This window comes from Tachyglossus aculeatus, chromosome 19 (assembly GCF_015852505.1).
Source record: "Tachyglossus aculeatus isolate mTacAcu1 chromosome 19, mTacAcu1.pri, whole genome shotgun sequence".
NCBI classification, from domain to species: Eukaryota; Metazoa; Chordata; class Mammalia; order Monotremata; family Tachyglossidae; genus Tachyglossus; species Tachyglossus aculeatus.
Genome location: NC_052084.1, coordinates 11,979,141 through 12,002,398, shown reverse-complemented (window position 1 = coordinate 12,002,398; position 23,258 = coordinate 11,979,141). Strand labels below are relative to the sequence as shown.

The 23,258-nt window shown below is 44.3% G+C and overlaps 2 protein-coding genes across 2 annotated transcripts in view; one reads left to right on the top strand and one right to left on the bottom strand.

Moving 5' to 3' along the window:
- SMYD2 (SET and MYND domain containing 2) overlaps window positions 1–8,039 on the top strand; it is a 48,663-nt gene extending 40,624 nt beyond the window's left edge. Inside the window, exons 10-13 of the mRNA XM_038760850.1 lie at window positions 659–779; window positions 2,584–2,758; window positions 4,507–4,615; window positions 7,618–8,039. Coding sequence (XP_038616778.1) covers window positions 659–779; window positions 2,584–2,758; window positions 4,507–4,615; window positions 7,618–7,698 — 486 coding nt within the window. The 3' untranslated portion in view covers window positions 7,699–8,039. The remainder of the gene's footprint in view (window positions 1–658; window positions 780–2,583; window positions 2,759–4,506; window positions 4,616–7,617) is intronic.
- A 2,960-nt stretch (window positions 8,040–10,999) lies between these two features.
- The window catches only part of PTPN14 (protein tyrosine phosphatase non-receptor type 14), a 92,612-nt gene continuing 80,353 nt past the window's right edge, over window positions 11,000–23,258 (bottom strand). Inside the window, exon 18 of the mRNA XM_038760721.1 lies at window positions 11,000–19,306. Coding sequence (XP_038616649.1) covers window positions 19,178–19,306 — 129 coding nt within the window. The 3' untranslated portion in view covers window positions 11,000–19,177. The remainder of the gene's footprint in view (window positions 19,307–23,258) is intronic.

Sequence of the window (23,258 nt, the reverse complement as noted above, 5' to 3'; positions counted from 1 at the left end):
TCTGACTGCACAGTTGCCCCACATTTCCTCCTTCCTAACCAGGAAAAATGGCCCCAAACCAGAGGACTGTGTGCCTAAGGGGACAATCCTTTTTCCCAAATCTGCCCCCCAATGGAGTACTTACCATCTAGCCAGCTCTTGGGCATTGGTTCCTGGTTCAGATTTTCAGAGCAGCCAAAGGTCAGTTCTGGTGGGAAAATTAAAATCTTTCATTAACAATGTAATTATTGGGAGATGATAATAAGGTACTATTTTGAGAGAAGAAATTGTTTGGAGGGGAGGTGGGGGGGGCGGTGCTGGGAAGTTAATAAGAAAACAATTATAGCCACCTTGCAAATAGTCAAAATAATTTTCACATTTAAATGTTTACGTGCTGGATGTACAGTACTTAAATGGATAGCCAAACATTTGTTAAATGTGATTTTTTTAGTCTACTGCCCTAATTCTTTTTGCGCAGTCCTTATTTTAAATAAGAAATATGAAGGTATTGTATATTTCCATTGCTCTGTGTGTGGGGAGAGGGAAGGAGGGGCAGGGGAGAGCTGGGCATGCCACATACTTCTAGGGGTGCATGAAGGGCCTGGGTGTGCATAATTAATAAATAATAATGGAGACACAGGATTAGCTTCCTTCTGATACTCTTGGGTGCTTCTCTCAGGATAAGGCCAAGGTGGAAATTCGAAAATTGAATGATCCCCCTAAGGCAGAAGCTATCCGAGACATGATCAAATATGCTCGGAACGTCATTGAGGAGTTCAGAAGAGCCAAGCACTACAAATATATCCTTTCTTGACAGTGGGCCTGGTTTTCTATCATGGAGAGGCCTGGGGATAAAGAGAAGAGGAGAGGGGATATTTGGATTAAAAGTCTTAATCAATCCAAGGTATTTATTGAGCACTTACTGTGTACAGAGCACTGTCCTAAGTGCTTGGGAGAGTCAATTCAGTAGACAAGGGCAGGAGTCCTGTCAACCTAAAGGAACTTAACAGTCTTTGTAAATAAAGAACTACCCATTATGTAGATTGCATTAGGCCTGGTTTTTATTTGTCCTCAAGGAACTTATCTAAGAATTGCCTTGGGAGAAGGAATTTAATTTTTAGCTTTGGCCTGGGGCTGCTTACCTGGGACTCTTTAAATTCTAAATGTCTTTCAGGCACAAATATTAGTTGTAGTAAATAGCAGAAAGAGTAGTCAATCAATGGCATTTATTGAGTGCTTATTGTGTACAGAGCACTGCCAGTTTTCAGTGCAACAGAGCATGGAACTACCTTTCTTAGCACTGTTGGGAGTGTTTTGATATCCATTTATTTCCCTTATTTCATACTAAGATCATTTGGGATTAATTTGTTGATGGTTACAATTTCCTCAAAATATAAAATAGAAGCAGCATGACCTAATGGAAAAAAGCACTGACCTTGGATTCAGAGGGCTTGGGTTCTTATCCCAGCTATGCCACTTCTCTGCTGTGACCTTGGGCAAGTCACTTAACTTCTCTGTACCTCAGTTTTCTTGTCTTTAAAATGGGGATTAAACATCTGTTCACCATCATCCTTAGACTGTGAGCTGCATGAGGGACAGGAACTGTGTCTGGCATGGTTATCGTGTATCTACTCCAGTGTTTATACAGTACTTGGCATATAGTAAATGGTTAACCAATATTATTTTTATTATCCTAATTTAATTATTTCGCCTCAGTTCTGATTTCTCTAAACCTGCTGTGTCAGGACCTGTGTGGGCCCAGAATAGCTAGGAAACTGACCTCTTGGGTGGGTTTCTGTAATCATGTCCTTAAAGGTACCTGTGATTCAGAATAAAATATCTGCACCTGATTAGCACAGTCAGTCACTGCTTGGTTAAAATTATTTCTTCAGGATTTATGCAAGAGGCCAAGCCCACTGTTGGGTAGGGACTGTCTCTATATGTTGCCAACTTGTACTTCCCAAGTGCTTAGTACAGTGCTCTGCACACAGTAAGCACTCAATAAATACAATTGATTGATTCCTCTCATTAAGAAAAAGAATTAAAAAAAATTCAAGGAATTGTAGTGCTTCCTTGAAATATTACAAAGCAGGATAGGCATCTTGCTTTCTGGAATTCACTCATTCATTCATTCAGTCGTATTTATTGAGCGTTTACTGTGTGCAGAACACTGTACTAAGCGCTTGGGAAGTATAAGTTGGCAACATATAGAGACGGTCCCTACCCAACAGCGGGCTCACAGTCTAGAAAAATGTGGACCAAACACTCTCTCCCAGGGTGGGCAGGAGAAAGAAAGTTTCTGGGGAGCCCCGGGACTGATGGCCACACCACAGTAACCGTGAAATCAGTCCCCGGGACCGTGTGAGTTGGTGGTTTTGAATGGTTTGGGGGTAGTCCTGACTGAAGACAGGGGGATGGACTAGATGAACTTTCAGTGTCCCTTTCAGCCTTCTGATTCTATGTCAGGTTGGAAGACAGGGAGAGGGGCTCTTCCTTGGTATGGTCCCAAAGTGGTCGGTAAAGTGCTCTGCTCACAGTGTTCCTTCAGAAGATCCGTTTTCTCCCTCTGAACTGGGCACAGCCCATTTCCTTGACTCAGTGTACCCCCTAGTGAGCTGCTGGAGATCTGTGAACTCAGCCAAGAGAAGATGGGCTCCGTGTTTGAGGACAGTAATGTTTATATGCTGCACATGATGTACCAGGCCATGGGTGTGTGCTTGTATATGCAAGACTGGGAAGGTGCCCTGCGCTATGGTCAGAAGATCATTAAACCCTACAGGTCAGTACTGTTCACACGGCTGCCTTAATGTGTTGCAAATGTGCCCAGGCTATACATCACTCAAGGCTCTCCAAAAAGGAAGGTGCAGGAACTGGAGGCTCCCTTTGGTTGGCCAAAATGTGCACATCTGAGCGAATCTAAAATATTTTTATGGCTCCAGCCCAGCCTGGAATGGGGAGCAACGTGTTTGTAGTGCAGCTTATTTTGTTGTGTTCTTCACATCTGCCCTTTTTTTAAAAAAATATTTTTTATGGTATCTGTAAAGTGCTTACTATGTGCTAGACACTGTACTAAGCACTGGGATAGAGATAAGCTCATCAGGTTGGACACAGTCCCGGTCCCACGTGAGACTCTCAGTCCTAATCCCCATTTTACAGCTGAGGTAACTGAGGCCCAGAGCAGTTAACTGACTTGTCCGATGTCACACAGCAGACAAGTGGCGGAGGTGGGATTAGAACCCAGGTCCTTCTGACTCCCAGACCTGTTCTCTGTCCACTAGACCACACTGCTTCTCATCCACATCTGGAGCAACAGTGCCCAGATTAAGTGGACTCAGCTATTACTGTATTTACTCACATATTTGTCCCATGTTGCTTGGGTGTCTGTTGTCCTGCCTGGTCCTGATTAAGTAATGTGTTGTTAAACTCCTCTAGACTGTAAACTCGTTATGGGCAGGGAACGTTTCTATCAACTCTGTTGTACTGTACTCTCTCAAGCACTTAGTACAGTGCTCAGCACACAGTAAGCACTCAGTTTGATTAGTACTTTTGTAATAGCCTGACCTGATGTTAGAACAGCGTTTTGTCTGTCAGAGTTGCTTTTTGGTAGAGTCTTGCCTGGAGGCAGGGGGATTTACAAGATAAGTCTTCCAGCCTTGGATTCTGTGATCCCCTTTCTCAGAGCCTCTCTTCTCCTTGACTCCCGTCTTTCTCAAAGTGTCCCTCCTCCCATCACCACCCTAGTTTTTGGGATGTCTTGTCTCTAGAGTCCAATACATTGGGGACCATATAACAGAGGGCACTGCTCCTTACCTCAGTCTGTCGTCTCCTTTAAGTCCTTGGTTTCCCCTTGTGTGGCAGGCTCAGCTTTAGCCGACGCGTGAGCACAGGTCTTTGGCAGGTCTCCCACTCCTCTCTGCTTAGGAACACTTGAGCCCCTGCCTCTGGAAGAGAGGAAACGATCTCTCTCCATGGAGCTTCTCTTCCCACAAGGTTATGCTTAGAGTGGCTGAGCTTTGTTTGACTCTTATCCTTTGTAGAAGTCCCCTGTCACTGTGCCAGATTCCCCCAAAGGAATTCATTCTTAAAGTGGCAGCTCTCTTCCAGCTGGGAAGGGAGGCCGGGAGGGGAAGGGATTGAGAAAGGGAGTGGCATTCCAGAGTGAGAGCCAGAACATTCTCAGAGGGCCTGACCTGACTCAACATGCCAACTCGGCATCTCGCCTCCCATTCGCCCGATTTCAGAACTCGCCGTCAACATGGCAGCTTCGGCTAAGGTTTGGGGCACCCCACATTCGGTTGGGTTAACTATGGTCGGGAGGCTGAACCGTGTTTACTGCAGAGGGGCGAGAAGCAACTGGGAGCCAGGCTGGCCTTGAAGGATTTAGTTGCAGATACAGTATGTAGGCTTAAAGTAACGTATTAAATAACATCCATCCTCTAGCTGCTGCCCACCTCAGCCTCTGACCTGGAATGGTTAGCACGCAGGATCTCAGAAGGTGGTATGCTTTTTTGCCTTGTTATTTTCCAGCAAGCATTATCCCCTGTACTCTCTGAACGTGGCGTCCATGTGGTTGAAGTTAGGCCGGCTCTACATGGGACTGGAAAACAAATCGGCTGGAGTGAAGGCCCTTAAGAAGGTAGGGCCAGTGCACTGGCGATTGTTTTCGATGGGTAGGGCTTGACTATCCCCTAGCTCAGGACACCATGAGAAGCAGCGTGGTCTAGTGGAAAGAGCACGGGCTTGGGAGTCAGAGGACCTGGGTTCTAATCCTGGCTCCACCACTTGTCCACTATGTGACCTTGGGCACATCACTTCATTTCTCTGTGCTTCAGTTGCCTCGTCTATGAAATGGGGGTTAAAGCTGTGAGCCCCATGTGGGACATGGACTATATCCAGCCTGATTTTCTTGTATGTACCCCAGTGCTTAGTACAGTGCCTGGCACATAGTAAGCGCTTAACAAATGCCATAAAAAAATGCTACAGGTTTTGCATATACTAATGAGCCACTCAGTCCCTCCAGAAGCGTAGGGGAACAGACCAGCGTGCATCCATACAGGGATGGCTAGGTGAGCTGAGTAGGGGAAAGGGGAAGACTGTTCCCCTGGGCACCCAATGCCAGGACATTGGGGGATGGCTGGAGCCAGAAGCAAAGATACCCAGGGCCATTTAGAGACATTCCAGAGTGCTGGGGAGGGCAGGGGGCGGAGAGGGAGATAGAACAGATTGCAGGTAGTTCTGCCAGTCACACAACCACGGTTACTCTCTCTTCCAAGATCATTTCCCCTCCTCCCCCTTATCAAGAGCTCTGTTGGTTGGGAGGGGAGAAGGTAACAATAATTATGGTATTTATTAAGGGCTTAGTATGTGCCAGGCACTGTTCTAAGATGGGTCCTTCCCCTTCTAGAGAATAATGAAGGCACAGAAAGGGGCTTCTCTTCCCCATTCCATGGCTGTGTTGCTACACCCTGGAGAGCATCAAAAAATATTAAACAAAAATAGTTAATAATCATGGCATTTGTTAAGGCCTTTCTATGGCTTGAGCACTTTCCCAAGAACTGGGGTAGGTATAAGATGATCAGGTTAGACACAGTCCCTGTCCCACTTGAGGCTCACTATCTAAGTAGGAAGGAGAAAGGTATTTAGTCCCCATTTTACAGATAAGGAAACTGAGGCACTGAGAAGTTGTGACTTGCCCAAGGTCTTATAACAGGCAAATGTCAGAGCCAAGGTTAGAACCCAGGTCTTCTGGCTGCCAGGCCTGTGCTCTTTCCACAATGCCACGGTGCTTCATAGTTCTGTCATCCTTTACTGCTTGTGTATTTTATCTTCTCCATGGGGTAAATGGGAAAATTGAGGCACAGAATGTGACCTGCTCATTTTCACATAGTGGGGGTTCTAGGAGTTCTGTAGACAGGAACCCAGATTTCTTGCCTCCAGACCCAGGACATCATCCACTAGGCTACCTTGCTTCTGAGTGAAGCACGTTATGTTGGTTTCATTCCAGGAACTGACCCTCTTCTTTGTCCCTTGTGCATTCAGCGCTCAGATAACAAGATTCAACTGTTCGCCCAGAGCTCCAAATGGGCGGGGAGAAAGTCATTTGAGGGAAAGAGTTGTGTGTTTTCCTCATCAGGATGGCAAGTTTCACCAATTTAACATGAAATTCTGGATTGGCTTGGTGAAGACTTTTTCCATAGAGACACTCCAGGGGCCTCTAGAGAACCAATTTTAAATCCATGCACCACCCCTCTGAGCTCACTGGATGGATAAGAAAGCTTTATAAGCAAGAAATAGGGAAATGGAGCCACCAGTGGTATTTGTGTACAAACTGTAGAAGATGCCTGATCCTTGGAGGGGCTTGGCAGGCCAGGCTTGAGGTGGTGCAAGGAGCTGGCATTTATTTGGTGCTGGGCTTAAATTTGTCCAGTGCAGTTTCAGGAAAAAAGAAAAGTTTCCAAGATGACCCTCCCACCCTCTAACCGATTTAAAAGACAACTTGCCTGGTAAAGATTTGGCTCTGTTGTGTGGTAGTCTCCCAAGTGTGTAGTACAATGTTTGGCACACAGTAAGCATCCAATAAGTGCCAGTGATGATGATGATGCAGAATGCTTGAAGAAGTACAATACAGCAGAGTTGGTACATGCAGTCCTTACCCACAAAAAGCTTACAGTCTCAGGGGGAGACAGGCATCAAAATAAATTGCAGATAGAAGAAAGAGTGAAGTTTGAGGATATTTACATAAGTGCCGTGGGGCTGGGTATCCCCACATGCCTCCCCTGCCCACCAACTCTCTTTTAAGACAGCAGTTTCACCTTTCTTTTCCAAGCGTTTACCTGGACCGATCAGAGTTTTATTACTACTACTACTCCCCTCCCTACCCATCTCAGGGAGGTAGTGAAGTTGCCAATCGTGATAACTGTGGTATTTGGTAGATGCTTATAATGGACCAAGCACTGTACTAAGGGTAGATACATGATAACCAGGTTAGACATAGTTCCTATTCCACATGGGGCTCACAGTCTTAAGGAAGCCAAAAAGCGGGGACCAGGAGACAAAGTGGAAAAGAGTCTGGTCACTCACCAAACTGAGCAACCCTGTCCTAATGGGCTGGAAATTGGCTCTCTGTGAGTCGGGAGCATTTGAGGTCATTCTGATGGCCAGAGGTTCTAAACTGGCCAAACAGGTCCATTAACGTAAATGAAAGCCAAGTTCTTAAAAGAGCTATTTAAGCCCTAGAGCTGAAATCTGTCTGTTCCTCAAGAGCCTTAAACCCCCTGACTGTAGGCCTGTTTTGAGGGTGATGAAACTGGAGTGGCAGCCAGTGTGAGCCAAAGATATTTGCTTCTCTGAATGGCAATCGACCCTTTTTGGCTCCCCCACCCCGGAAAAAGCCCACTGGCCCCCTGAGAGACTTCGTGGGTGCCCTGGAGGCTTTTTCTGCTCTGCCTATAAAAGAGAGATTGCCTATAAAGGAAAGATTTGCCACCTGTCACAAGCTTCCAGGTTTCCTTTCAGGCAGCCGGGTCAGGGAAATGGTATATTATAGCAGCATTCTCTCCCCGAGCTGAGAGAGATCGAGCTCCAACAATAAAGTACCCAGCTGAACTCAATCTCTAATTTGTTTTCCCCACCCCTTAGGCTCTCACCATTATGGAAGTAGCACATGGCAAGGATCACCCCTACATTTTAGAGATCAAAAAGGAAATAGAAGACCACTGAATCTTCGCAACGCTTCCACTCTTACTCAACTTCATTGTTTTGGACATCTCGGAGAACTTGAATGGTTTGAAGTTTTACATGTCTGTAAGCCAGAATCAGAAGCGTTTAACGCACTGACACCCTGCATATATGGCTAGCTCTGAAATTTGCCTGAACTCTCTCGACCCTTGGTTAGAAAATTCATTTTGGAATGCTCTTTTCTAAGAAGATGCCACGGTTTCATACACTATGCTTATAACTAATCAAGTTTAACCAAGTATTTTTTTGTCCTCTCTGCTGGTTTGACTGTTTGGAGCAGACCCGAGCGCTACGTGAGGTAATAAAAGGGATCCCTAACCTTCCTTCTTGTCAGCTTTTCATTTGGCCTAGGTTACTGGGGGAGAATTTAGTCAAAGTGTTTTGCAGCCCCTGCTCACCAGATCACAGTGGGTTTTTATTATGCCGTTTAAGCACGTACTTTGTGTCAAACACTGTTCTAAGCACTGGGGTAGATACAAATTAATCAGGTCAAAGTCCCTGTCCCACAAGGGGCTCACAGTCTAAGTAGGAGGGAGGTGTCTTATCTCCCCGCTCTAGACTGTAAGCTTGTTGAAGAAAGGGATTGTCACCATTTATTGTTGTATTGTTCTTTCCCGAGCGCTTAGTACAGTGCTCTGCTCACAGTAATAATAATGATAATAATAATAATGGCATTTGTTAAGCACTTACTATGTGCCAAGCACTGTTGTAAGTGCTGTGGGGATACAAGGTAATCAGGTTGCCCCACGTGGGGCTCACAGTCTTAATCCCCATTTTACAGATGAGGTAACTGAGGCCCGGAGAAGTGAAGTGACTTGCCCCAAATCACACAGCTGATAATCACAGCTGAGCCGGGATTAGAACTGAAGACCTCTGACTCCCAAGCCCGTGCTCTTTCCACTGAGCCATGCAGTAAGTGCTTCATAAATACGATTGAATGAATGAATGAACAGACAATGGATCCGTCTAGCAGATGGACAGAGTCCCTCGGGTTGGGGTCTGGCAGAATTAACTGACCAGCATTTAGTCAATCAATCAATAGTTTTTATTTAGCACTTGCTGTTTGCAGAGCACTGTACTAAGTGCTTAGGAGAGTCCAATAGAGTTGGTAGTCATGGAAGCTCTTCTAGTACTTCTTCCTGCTTGTTTCAGGCCAGAAGACTCTTAATCTCTTTCAACAGATGAGACTCCATCATGTTTGAAAGGGTTCCACATCCTGCCTCAAGAACCCATCCCAGTGTTTAAAGTATCCTGGCTCAATCACTGGTCTGCTGTGTGGCCTTGGGCAAGTTACTTAATTTCTTTATGCCTCAGTTTCCTCAACCATAGGAAATTAAATGCCTTGCTTGCCCTTCTGTTTAAACTGTAAGCCTCATGTGGGACAGGGACTGTGTCTAAGCTGACTATCTTGTATCTACTTTGGTGTTTAGTACAGTGCTTGGCACATAGTAAGCGCTTAACAAAGGCCATTATTATTATTGTTCCTGGCTGAGTTATTAATCACCCTCAGGGTGAACTGATCTGGGAACTGGGGTACAGGTTATCAACAAACACAGTCTCTGCCCATAAAATGCTCTGATAATATAGTCTAGATGAGACATAAGAGTTGGGACAGGTTCCAGGGCCTGGAAGAAACAGAGCAGGTTTAGAGGATGAGGGGATGTGGGTATAGTGTCAGTCAATCATATTGAGCACTTACTGTGTGCAGAGCACTTTACTAAGCACTTGGGATATTACAGTACAACAACAGACACATTCCCTGCCCACAACAAGCTTCAGAGTGATCATTCAGAGTTCATGGTAGTAATAATGATAACAATAGTAATAATAACAGTAGAGGTACTTGTTCAGCACTTACTATGTATCAAGCGACGACATAGAGGGGGCAGTTTGTTCTGACAGTGGTGGTGGAATATCTGGAGAAAAAAGATCCAGCCGCTGTCCAGGGCGCCGGGCGGCTGATGCAGGGTGGAGCTGGAAGGCAACAGACTCGAGTGTTGTGGAAGCGGCTGGCCAGCAAGATGAACACACAGTTGTTGGAATCTCCCAAGACCAATGCTGGTGGCAGTGGACAGGAGAAAAGTGAGAAAAATCAATCAAATTATCCAGAAGTGCAATGGTGATGGTGATAGCCAGAACCCGTAGTGGGTGGTGGAGGCAGGCAAGATGAACTTTAATGTATGGTGATAGACGGGTAAAGGTAAGAAACTAATAATTGTGGTATTTGTTAAGTGTTTACTATGTGCCAAGCCCTGTACTAAGCAGAGGTGGATTCATCAGGTTGGACACAGCCCCCATCCCATAGGGCTCACAGTCTGAGAGGGTGAACAGGTACTGAATCCTCATTTTACAGATGAGGAAACTGAGGCACAGAAAAGTTAAGTGACTTACCCAAGTTCACACAGCAGGCACGTGGCAAATCCAGGAGTGAAACCCAAGATGGCAACCTTCCAAGTTTATGATTTTAGCTGGTCAGTGCTCACAACTTCTAAGGCAGATTCTCTGGATTGATAGGAAGAGCTACAGGATCATCAGGATAATTCTCCTTCTCCACCCGCTCTGCCTGTCTCACTTGATAAATAGGTTTATTTCATGCTGTCCTGCTTGAAACTGTTCAATGTTCCTTCTGGTTAATCTCCCAGTTATCGCGGCACTGGGGGATTTGGCAGAAATAGCTCATCCATGGCGTAGTGGGTAGAGTACGGGCCTGGGAATCAGAAGGTCATGGATTCCAATCGAGTGTTTACTGTGTGCAGAACACGGTATTAAAAATTTGGGAGAGTACAGTATAGTTGGAAGGCATGACCCACAAGGAATTTATGATGGGGAGGGTTTGATTCCCATCTGGTACATTCCCAGGTTTGATTTCTCCTGCACGGCCTAGTGGATAGAGCATGGACCTGTGACTCAGAAGGTCATGGGTTCTCATTCCAGCTCTGCCACTTGTCTGCTTTGTGGCCTTGGGAAAGTCACTTCTCTGGGCCTCTGTTACCTCATCTGTAAAATGGGGATTGAGAGTGTGAGCCCCACGTGGGATGGAGTGTGACAACCCAATTTACTCAGATCTACCGCAGTGCTTACTTAGTACCATGCCTGGCACATAGTTAAGTGTTTAACAAATGCCATAACTATGATTATTATTATTATTATTACTGGAAAATTAAATAGCTATCAAAAGCAAAGCAGAAGGGAAAAAAATCTGAAGTAGGGAATGGGGGAGAAAGGGGAAATTCTCCACTGAATCAATGCATGTGTGGAAGCAGAAGACAAGGAAAAACTACACTTCTTTGAAAAACAGTTTATTGCATGTAAGAATATGAAGGATAGACATCTTTTACAAAAAAGCTACAGTATAAAGTCATTCTCACATTTGAAAAAGCAGATATGAAACTATTTACAAGGCAGAGACACAACCTATCACCCCAGTCAACTGATGTTGAATAGAATTTATAAAACCAGGAGGAAAAGAAACAGTGCAAAAAATACTGTCGAAAGTAGTCAGTTTTATACACCGAATAAAACTGGCAAGCATAAGCTTATTGACTGATATGAATGATATACATTAGAATATAAAATAGCATGCATAGTTTAAAAAAGCTTTTCAATAGTATAAAATGGATAGGATGTCCATACTGAATTAAGAAAAGTCATGGACCTTAACTTTTTAATTGTTTATGAAAAACAGAGTGAAAGAATGGAAAACTGTTATGTCAACACTTACTTGAAATATGCTGTCATTTACAATTTTTATATAACACATACAAATGTAAGCATCAAAACACTGAAGTAAAACAGAACAGTGAAATCCAGTGATATAAAACTAACTTAACATGTTATTTCATGTAACGCAGGTTACATATAGTTAATATAGTCATCTGCATGTGTAAACTTGTTTTTTCCTTTGTAGGTATCCACTCCTGAGGAAAGACAAATGTTTTTCCAGAGGGAATTAGCAGCCTCCACCATATAAAGGCTTGGGTTATTAGGCTTTTAAGACTCTAGGGAGCAGTAAGAGAGCAAGCAAAACCACAGCAAAGAATTGCATTGTTTAGGTGGAGAATGAATAAGCTCACTTTATGCCTCTCATTTCTGGGTGGGTGTAACTGAAGTCAAAAAGGCCTGCTGATGGGGTCTGGCACACCCAGGTCAGGCTGGCAGCAGTGCCCATTGGGCAGATGCTGGAAAGGGTAAAGACCCTTGGAAATCAGCACACTGCATTACCACCTGTTGGCCTAAGAAATTATTGGTAAATTCAAAACAGTTCAACCCCCCGATGCCATTCCTGTTGCCAACTTTTGACTTGATGGCGTGGGAGCCTAAAAACTTTAAAAGTACTCATTCTCTCATTGTAGCCTAGGGTTTCAACTTTCTCCTCCTCCTCCTCACTCTACTCTAGCTGCTGGTAAGGAGCCTGAGATTCATCACTTCTCCCTGCCCACAGCCACCCTAATGAGGTGCTAATGAAAGGGGGGAGGGTCCACTGGAACTGCAAGATGGCTGAGCTGCTCATCCACCTATGGGCTGAGGTAATGGTGGTTTGGGGAAATCTCTGAAGCCTCAGAGTGCTTTTCCCTGCAGGAATGTCCTCCAACAAAGGAATAGAGGAGACAGGCTTAAAGACTAAGCTGGAGACTGAGGTTCTAAGATAAATTCTGTTTCCTAGTAAAATCAAGTGGGGAAAATGCCCACATGTTATGTGGAAGTCAAAAATCTGAATACTTCTAAATGGTTTACTGAAAAACAGCAGCACCAAACCTTTAAGAACACAAAGACTCCAGCCTCAATGTCTGCTACTGAAGGGAATAGCCTTAGTCACATATCTCCCCAGCAATCCACTAAGCAGAAGTAGACCCAAAAAGGCAGGGCTGGTATAATGGAGGGCCTCCCTGAAGCTGTTTATCTTGCATATTAAAAATAACTCAGTGGGGATTTTCTCACCTGTCACTTTCAGTTTCTTATTAGAGCGAGATTTGTGACTGATAGGTGCAATTGTTTGCTAAGGCTGTTGAGTCTGAATCTCAGTCTACTTAGAGAATAACAGGTCGGGGACCTGGAGTCCAGAATGCCATAATGATGGGTTTAACCTTGTGATTTCTTAATGCATCAAAATCTCTATTCAAGAGAAATTCCTTGGATCACGCTGGTGGAGGTTCTCCTGCTCCCCCCTTAACACATGCCATGTTTGTTTCTGGTCAAGAACTCTTATTGCCAGCTTTGTTGGCTCTCTTAGATGGTATTTGTATATAGCTTCTATATTGAGACTTGTCCATAATGAAAACCCTGTTTCAGAAGAATCCCAATAGATGCATCTTTCTCCATTTACCCCCATTTTGCTAAACATATGCAGGCACATTCCCTTTAGGCTCCATCCAGTTCTCCCTTGCCACCTCCCCACCCCCCAAAAAAGTATTAATCCTTTTCCTCTGCAAAGCCATGGAAAGATAAGCCCCGATCAAAACAGCTTACATTCTGATAAGCAATTCAAATAAGCTAAAAGTGAAACAGGTCCTCAGAAGTTTATATTGCTTCCTCACAAAAGGTAACAGTAGCACTTAATACGATGTTTTGCATATGGTAAGCACTCAAATACCATTGATTGATTATTTGGACCAACATTAGTTGTAATAAAGAAGGACCCCGTCAACTCTGGACTGTAAGCTCATTTTGGTCAAGGAATTTATCCACCAACTTTGTTACGATATACTCTCCCAAGTGCTTAGTATAGTGCTCTGCACAGAGTAAGCACTCAAATATGATTGATTGAGTGATTAACGCTAAGCCAATCATTCCCTTTAGGTTCATTACAAAATGTGGGTGGGGATCACATTTGGAAGAAATAGCCCAGTAACAGCTGATTCAGCCTTTCCAGACTTTAGTGTTGATGAGAGTAGAATTCTGACCTGTTCCATTAGAAATATATAGTATTGGCCCAACTTGCATCTCAAATTATACCTTCCCCAAGAGAATGCCAGTAGTCACACACTCTTTCCCGAGGCTTCACCTCAGAACTGGATCAAAAAGCAAAGTATCCTTTTTTCAGACTGCTCCTATTCCACCAGAATGGATTTCTGAGGATATCTGAAAAGCCCCAGAGTCGACAGAAAGCTTTGACAAAGAAAAATCAGACCGGAGGTGTTGGTTGTATTTTGGAAGTGGCTGCCAGCGGAAACCCTGAAAGGGAAGCAGGAGGGACTAGCCAAGATAAGCACTGAGTGGAAATTCCCTCAGCTCCCCACAGATAGCGCTCTGTGGGGTTCAAAAGCAGGTGTCAGGGAGAATACAAGGAAAACAACTTGGTTTGATTTAAGGACTGCCAATCCTCCAAACATCTTCACTTGTATACAACTGAGTGGACATACAGATGAGAAGAGAGAGACGCTGGGATAAAAGTTAAGTAGTGGGGGGTCAAGAAAGTTTTCAATGCACTACTGCGAAAACCCAACTAGGTGAGCCGTTGGTGAAGTTCAGGGAACCAGTGTGCTCTTTACTGAACTAGGCATATAGGTTGGAAAAAGCCAGTCATTTTCAGATACTCTGTTCTTCCAATACACAATTGTACCTGACATTAAAAAAAGTCTCCAAATGAAGATACTTCTGCTTCTTTTCTGTTTGCTGATATGTGTATCTGCTCCTCTTCCCTTGATACTTATTACTGGGAGAGTCAATAAACTTGCTCTGCTTAACTTTCGGCTCCTCTTTTTCGTTTGTAGACAGTAAACTCATTGTGAGCAGGGAATGTGTCTACTAACTTTGCTGAACTGTACTCTCCCAAGCTCTTGATACAATGTGTTGTACACAGTACACCCTCAGTAAATACCACTGTGATTGATTTGCATAAAACGGCTAATATATTCAATTGATGGTTACACCGAAAGGAGCTCAATAAATTCAATTTTAACATTCATAGCCAGTCCTGATCACTGCCAAATAAAAGAAAGATCTTAATTTCAACTTGTCTGATGAATACAAACTATCCCTGCCTCTCTCTCTCTAAAGGATCCAAAGAAGTCCAATAATCTACCCAAAATGCTAGCAACTGGGGCTCACAATTAAGCACTTCCCCAGACTACAACATGGATCTAACCCATGACTGCTAGACTCCAAAGGAATTCTTCTCGATAACCTCTGAATTCCATCTTCCACCATGGGAATAACATCGTCTCACTCCTTCCTGTCAAGAGCATTGGGTAGAAGAAGCATTTGTCAATAGTAGGTGGCATTATTAATTTACAAACTAGCTGAAAGAACTGGAGTGATCATTTGGGCTGGTTAAGCTAGCTGTTTCCAGTTCAGTTATTGTTTTCTCTCTCCCAGTCAGCTGTTAAGGAGTTTCAAACAATTTTCTTTTTCCAACTCACAGACCTAACTGATGGTCCAAAGGATTAGAAATTGGGATTCAAAACTGACAGCCACTGTCCATGTCGTGGCAATAGCCTCACCTGGAAACAGGCTCTCTGCTCTTCCCATAGGATATTCAAGGCAGTCCGCAACTTCAGAGTACGAACAAGATTTTAAGTTGAAAGTTTCCATGGTCAGTATTCTCTTTCTACTAGAGTTGGGTTCTAGAGGCCCCCTCGCTGGGTGTAGAAGATGAGCTATAGGTAGGTTTTCTGATTAATCTGACTTCGGAAACCCAGGGTGGTGGTTAGAGGAAGAAGTGAACTTACTCCTGGTTTTAGTAGCTCTCGACATGCCTTTGGAAGAGAGGATGCAAACCAAAATCTCATTTAAAAAGAGGCTAAAAACGAGAAGTGTGGACTGAAGGGAAAAAGCATTAGCTCCAGTCCCATTAAAAAAAAAAAAAATTGGATAATTCTGGGGACACATTTCACCCTGCATTTGGCTTCTCCCAGAGCTTGGTTCTAAAGAGAATTTATTGGGAGTATTTTATAACCATCATTTCCTTTCCACTAAGAGGAGGGTAAACCTCTTCCCTGAATGGATCTTTCTAAAGCTGGTGTTTAATTTCCCCCCCTTGAATACTGCTATTATGTTCCATCACTTAGCTGCCTGAATAGCGGGGGCTGTGCTTGGGATGACTGAAGAAATAAACATTTCAACCAGAACTCTCGAGCGAGAGGCCTAGGCCCAGCTTATTTTTCATTTAATTTTCTCTCTTTCAAATCCAAAGTGCAGCAATGGGATTTGACAGCTCTGGGTTCAAACTTGATACATCATTAGGAAATTATTCCAAAATCTCTAACTAGATAACTAATTTAATACACTTTGCTTCAAGGTTTATTCCTTGGCCTGTTTCCCAGCTAGAAAGTCTCTCTGGGTAATTATCATGCAGATGTCACTGAAAAGACTTTAAATAGTTGCCGCTAATTCAACAAAGAGATATGTTGGCAGGAGCTAAGATATGAAAAGAAAAAGCAAAATGTGCTAAAGAACCAACAGTTTCTCAAGGACAAAAACAAAAGATAAACAATTCAGAACCATTATGACAAGTAATTTTCCTTTTAGTGTTCAATGTAAAATCAGCCCAGGAAGCTAGAAATTAATTTCTTTTTTCTGTTTGATGAATTTCATGAATATTGGACAAAACTTTCATCCAAGGCAATTTAAAAAGCTCCCTAAGACCCTCATCTCTCCAACCTCTCAAATCCTACTGTCCTCCAATACCTCTCACCCCTCTACAATGAGAAAGCAAATACCCTCTCTGGCTTCTCTCCAGCCCTTGAAAAATGATGTGAGAGTACTTCTGGCTCCTAGGACTGAGGATTCTGTTGTGCAGTAGTTACCCCAGCCTAATACTTTACCATCATTCATAAGGAATACAAGAATAATATTGAGTAGGAAATAAGGCCGTCAACACGAACCTCATTATAATGATGATGGATTGGTGGATGGTTGAAATTGTCCACAGGTAAGGATGGATGAGCCTTGGTTCTGAGGTTTCCAGGACCAAGATAAGTGCTTTGGGCAGTGTCATTCACATTCTCTCCTCCTGAAAGTCTGGTTCCCTCTAGGGACCCAGGGGTCCAAGAAGCAAGAAGACTGGCATTGTAAAGGGCACTGTGGTTAAAGTGACTGTAGCAGTATGTGAGGCAGTATCAAATTAATAATGCATGGTTATGATAACTTTTCATTATGACTTCATTAGGAAGAGTGAGGGAAAGCTCGTGCAGGTATCCCTCCCAACGACCTTTTCTCGGGCAGTTTTCCTAAGCCACGGCTGCCAGAAAGCCATTTCCTCTTCCCTGCTGGCCATGCTCTAAGTGGCTTTCCCTGCTCCTGGAGAGCAGAGGTGCCGTTCCAGCTGGTCCACAAGGAGGAGGATATTAATGTGAGTGGGGAGGAGTGAACCCCCCCGAAATAAAATAAAAACAGAGGCACAAGATGGACTAAACTTCACAATCTCCAGGCTGTAGCCAGTATGTTGCTTACTGCATTACCTTCAGTACTGTACTGAGATACAACCCATGCTGCAACAAGCACTTTGCTGAATTTTCTATGACCTTGTTCCATCAAGGTTTCACCAATATGAGATACCTCTCAAAGTTGGTGCTCTTTCCCCTCTTCCTTTGTATCTTCAAGCCGAGGGTGTGGGATGTACTAGAGTAACTATCAGGGAAGGATTGGGGAGAGAAAACCTAGCATCAGGAAGGCTCATTCTGAAAGAGGCAAAGCTTTTTGAAGTGTAAAAAGAGCAAGGGGGCAAAACACAGAGAAGGGAGTTGTGGCATCTCCTTCCTTGGAGAGCTTTAAGAAGATTCAACCAGCTGCTCTAGGTGGTTTAGAATTCCCCAGCATGGAGACAGAGAGCTGCCCTAGACCTGATGAGGTTCCTTCCTGTTCTAGAATTCTGTGACTAAGAAAAAATAGCCACAAAGATGGCAAACTGGACTGTGGCAAAAGAGTACGCACAGGCTCAAAAGAGGCTTAGTAAGGCACCAAGGCCAGGAGGACCTTTGGTTGGAGAATGTGTTTCTTGGTTAGAACTCAGTGCTCTGTAGGAGAGGTTGCTGGGCTGTGTGGGTTTTGGGATAAGGAGTAGCAATGCCTCATGATCCTCAAAGCTGGAGATGATTGATTGTCACTGTGACCAGGCTTTCTCGCTTCCCCTTGCCAAAACTCCAGAAACGTGGGTGCCAGAGTGCCCCTGTAAATCAGATTTCCCAACTGTTTCCTTTGTGGGGGGCTTCTCATCCCTTACTGATAGAGGGTCAGAGCAACTGAATAGACCCTCCGCCTAGCCTTCCGGGCATCTGTCCAGCCTGAACACCACATTTAAATAAGGAAAAATGTCAAGAGCTCCCCCTCAGTCAATTCCCTCATATCAATCAGGCACGAGCCCGGTTGAACAGATGGGCTTGGCGTGATGCCTTCAAGGCCAACAGGCTTGGGCTCATCAAACAAACCAGGGAGAGGAGGTGACTTCCAGAGACGGGGCCCTGGGAGGAAAACAAAGTCCAAATCCATGGACTGTTGGTAGCTAGGAGGAGCGTTAAAAGGCATGCCAGTCCAGCCTGAAAGACAATAATGCTTGGACTCTAAAGAGATTTACTCTGACTCCCTCATTTCCAATCCAAGCTTGAAAACAAGAGAAAATGGAGGAGGGAAAGGAGGTGATATTTGTGGGCAGCAACGAAATGGGCTCAAAGAAGAGCTTTCCTTCAGTGACAGCGAAAGCTCAGATCCCTCCTGCCTCACATTAGCCTATTTTTCTGATCGTTTTTAGAGTTGAACCCGAATGTCTTAAATGATTTCTTATTACCATCCACACTCAAGTAGACGCATAATGGAGGGAAGCAATGATAACGACATTAAAAACTAACAGATGCAAAAATCAGTGAGATGACTCTGACCAGGTCCTGCAGGAGGAAACTGCTCACTACCAGGCAATTAGGAAAGACTGGCCAGGGCAGGTAACTCTGGAAAGAGCTGCTCGGGGGACTAATGGCAGCCTAAGGTGAGAGCAGGACAAAGGGGAAAGGCCTGCTTAGAGTCAGGGAGCGTTTCAAAATAGACCCGGGATGGTCAACCTGCAAAAAGATGAGAATTTAATCTAGAACTATTAATCTGGTCTCAAACTGTAAACCACTAGATGTATTTGTTCTATAAGCCTTAGTCTCAAAAGCTACCCAACACCCCTCAAGCATGCTGATCTTAGTGGACACGTTACAATGCAGATCCGTCGAAATGTGGTTCAATTTTTTTTCTTTAAAAAAAAGTCATCTCAGATATCATAACCAAAATTCACTATCATAACCAAAATTCACAAGTTATTCCAACAAAAAATAAATTATCTCATATAAAATAATCTACGGAGCTCTTGAGCAAGAGAGCTGGAGCCTTATTTCAGGAAGAACCTGGGACCCCATCTAGTCACCGGCAGCTTGCTGGGAGACAAGGTGTTGTCCAGGCACAGGAGAGTGAAACAGGAAGGGGAGGGAACATCCACGAGGTTCCATGAGATCCATCCTCCGGGAGTACTGGACAGGTTCGGTGAGGGGGGCTAAATGAGTCTTGAGTTTTGAAGGAACTGGATGAGAACCTGATAGACGAATTTGTACTGAGCAATGGTCTGGATCATAAACATTCTCTGCTCTCGCAGGTGGTTCAGCATGACAGGAACATCAACCATCTGCAGATTGAAGGAGGGAGAAAGTAAGTCAGCTGGTCTGTGTGTCCACTGAACTGGGCCCGGTGAGGGAGGACAAGGCCCCGCCCCTAGCTTAGGAGAATTTACCATCAGTCAATGGACAGAACTCAGTGAGCAACTGCTGTGTGCAGAGCACTATGCTAAATGCTCAGGAGAGGACAAAAGGGGCAAGATCTGTGTTCTCTGCCCTGGAGGAGCTTACAATCCAATGGGGGAGGCAAGCCCCAAATACTTATAGTAGTGGGACTAAGAGGAAGAGCAAGGATATAGCAGGAAGTAGTACAAATGTTTCAGGGTGAAATTGCTGAAGAAATGCGTGAATATTTAAATGCCATTAAAGAAATTCAATAAATGAGCATGCTGGAGCTGATAAATACCTACAAACCTATATATGTAGATAATGGTTGTGTCCTATTTGAAGAAGAACCCTATGATGGTGAAATTCACCTATGTGGCTGGAAAGGCCAAGGTGAGACAGAGTCCCGGCGACACTGTGCACACAAAAAGTGTAGACCTGGTGTTGTCAACACAAACATCATTAGAGATCAAACATGCTTTACGGACACATAGAGAGTACAAATAGAACTCTATGCCTATGTTACACAAAATAATCCATCAATACAAGGGGGAGCTAATGTGACTGACTGGAGTTCATTGGGGAAGGGGTGCAAGGAGTGGGTTTCAGCAGCCACTGGGAGGCAGGAAAGGATGCGTGTGCTACAAAAGAAAGGGGAATCTGACCCTGCCATTAGGAACGGCTTGTGCCGAGACAAGAAAACAAGGGCAGCAAACATTTTCCTTTTTTCTGCCTTTATAAAATTTACCACTAGGGAAGCCTGTTTCCAGCTGTTGGATAAATTAGCCACTGTCAATCACCACCTTAAGGCTCATTGTAATCAAACAGTGAATGTGAGTTATTTGGGGGCGGGGGGACGACGACAAGAGGAGGCTGATGCTTCTGGCTAGTTATCATTTAATTCTAATGATGAAACCCCAGTGAGAGCAAACAGTTAAACCTGTTATTAGGATAAAAGGAAAATCACCATTAAAAATATAAATGTGCCTCTGTCCTTATAATCTAAGGTTCTGCTAGTGCGGTCTCCCGGGAAGTGCACAGGAGCAGGAGCCAGGAGACCTAGGTTCTAATCCCAGCTCTGCCAATCACCTGCTGTGTGACCTTGAACACGTCACTTAACCTCATTGATTCGACTGCATTGTGTCCACCCCATGCTCAGCACAGGGTTTGGTACATAGTAATAATTTAACAAATACCACAATTAATGATAATAATAATTGTGCTATTTGTTAAGTGCTTAGTTTGTCCTTGGCATTGTATTAAGTGCTGGGGTAGATACAGGATAATTGGGTTGGATACAGTCCCTGTCATTCATTCATTCATATTTATTGAGAGATTACTGTGTGCAGAGCACTGTACTAAGCGCTTGGGAAGTACAAATCGGCTACATATAGAGATGGTCCCTACCCAACAACGGGCTCACAGTCTAGAAGGGGAAGACAGACAACAAAACAAAACAAGTAGACAAATGTCCCACATTGGGCTCACATTCTTAATTCCCATTTTACAGATGAGGTAACAGGCACAGAGAAGTGAACTGACTTGCCCAAGGTCACACAGCAGACAAGTGGTGGAGCCGGGATTAGAACCCAGGTCCTTCTGATTCCCAGGCTTGTGCTGTGCCCACTAGAGGAAGCCGAATAATCATAATAATTATGGTATTTATTATGCACTTTCTATATGCTAAGCTCTGAGTTATGAGATTGGACACGGTCCCTGTCCCCCTATCGTGCTCACAATCTATCATCCCCATTTTACCGAAGAGGAAACTGAGGCCCAGATGACTTGCCCGAGGACACACAGAAGGCAGACCTAGGACTTGAAGTTGGGTCTGCTCAGTACACCTTTCAACTCGGTCACATTGCCTCCATTCATTCAATCGTATTTATTGAGCGCTTACTGTGTGCAGAGCACTGTACTAAGCGCTTGGGAAGTACAAGTTGGTAACATATAGAGACGGTCCCTACCCAACAGCGGGCTCACAGTCTAGAAGGGGGAGACAAACAACAAAACAAAACATATTAACAAAATAAAATAAATAGAATAAATATGTACAATTAAAATAAATAAATACAGTAATAATTATGTACAAACATATATACATATATACAGGTGCTGTGGGGAGGGGAAGGAGGTAAGTAGGGGGGATGGAGGGGGGGAGGGGGAGAGGAAGGAGGGGGCTCAGTGTGGGGGAGGGGGCTCACAGCCTCCAGTGAGTGAAGTCCTCGACAGTGTTTTTCCCCCTTTCCCCCCCCACTCAGTAGCACTTGGCACCGTCCCATGCACCCTGTAGACAATCAATAAATAGAAATTGAAATCCCCCACTTTTCCTGGGTCCATTACTGGTTCCAGACAGGAGTTGCTGTGTGCTCTCCCTGAGAGATGTTAGGCATCCGTGGCAGGCTAAGAATGGGATCTGCTGGCAGGTTATTCTGGGCTCTCAAGGCATCTGCAGCTCCCGATGGGGGTTCTAACTAATGCTACCTGTCACGGGGACAAAATGAAAACCGATGCTTGTCAAAATAGGTGGGCATGGGTGTGGCTGCTGTTTTTGCACAGTTTTGCAGATGCATCCCCTCCTGTCAAAGGAGTGAAATGTAATTCTAAGAAGCAGCAAGATTCAGAAATCTGCTCCTTGGCAAGTGAAAACTTGACCTTTACTAATTAGCCAATCTGGGGCATTAAGTCGGGCCTGAGGTGCCAAAATAAGTCTTGCTATTCCAGAACTTCTGCTTACAAAAAAAAAAAAGTACCAGGTATTTAAGTTTTACTGCAGGTATTTAGCAGTGAATGCAAAAGGCTCGTAGGATTTGCCCAGACAAGCCGGGGAAAGAGTCATTTAAATTGGCCTTGACCTCTAGTCTTCCAGACCTGGTTTCCAGTACCTTTGGTTTAGTAATTGTGTCACTGCCTCTCTGCTAAGAGAACTTGGACCTTCCAACAGAAACTTAATGCCTTCCAAGGGCCAATTTGCATCCAAAGAAAGGATCCAAAAATCTGCTAAATTCAGAGGCCCTATGTAGGAGGGAGGGGAAAAGCAAGGGAAGGGACACTATGCTTCTTTTACATGGCAAAGGGCAGCAAAGGTTATCCTGCTAGATTTCATTGTGTTCAGGCAGCAGGGAAGGGGAGGAGGGCCCTTGTCTACTCCCCTCCTGCCCAGGGGGTTGAAATCTCACCATCTTCGATACCATCTTAATAATAGTAACTATGATACTTGTTAAGAACTTACTATGTGCCAGGCACTGTACTAAGTCCTGCAGTAGATACAAGCAAATCGGGTTGGACACAGTCCCTGTTCCACTTGGGGGGAGGTCACAGTCTTAATCCCCATTTTAAAGATGAGGTAACTGAGGCACAGAGAAGTGAAGTGACTTGCTCCAGGTCACACAGCAGACAAGTGGCAGAGCCGGGATTAGAACCCAGGTCCCTTCTGACTCCCAGGCCTGGGCTCTATCCACTAGGCCATGCTGCTTCTCTAAGTCTACAGGGGCATATGGGGACATAAGCTTGCCGTGGTTTTAAGTTGAAAAAAAAATGTACCATTCACATGCCTGTGTATATTTTGCCAATTTCTGTCCTAATTTGATTAGATGGGCCTGGCAGAGGATCAGAATTTCAAGGTGTAGAATTTTTCCCAACAATACACCAATCAACCATTATAGGAGAAGGAGCAGTTGAAGATGGATAATTATTGTCACATCTGCGTTTGAGGATTAGAGGAGAAAAAAACTCATGGTCGTCATCCTGTTATCTTTGACTGCTGATGAATCTATGATCTGAGTCTTGGTGTTGCAATACTCCAAAAATGCTTTAGCCTTCAATTGGATTATCTTGTATCTGCCCCAGTGCCTAGCA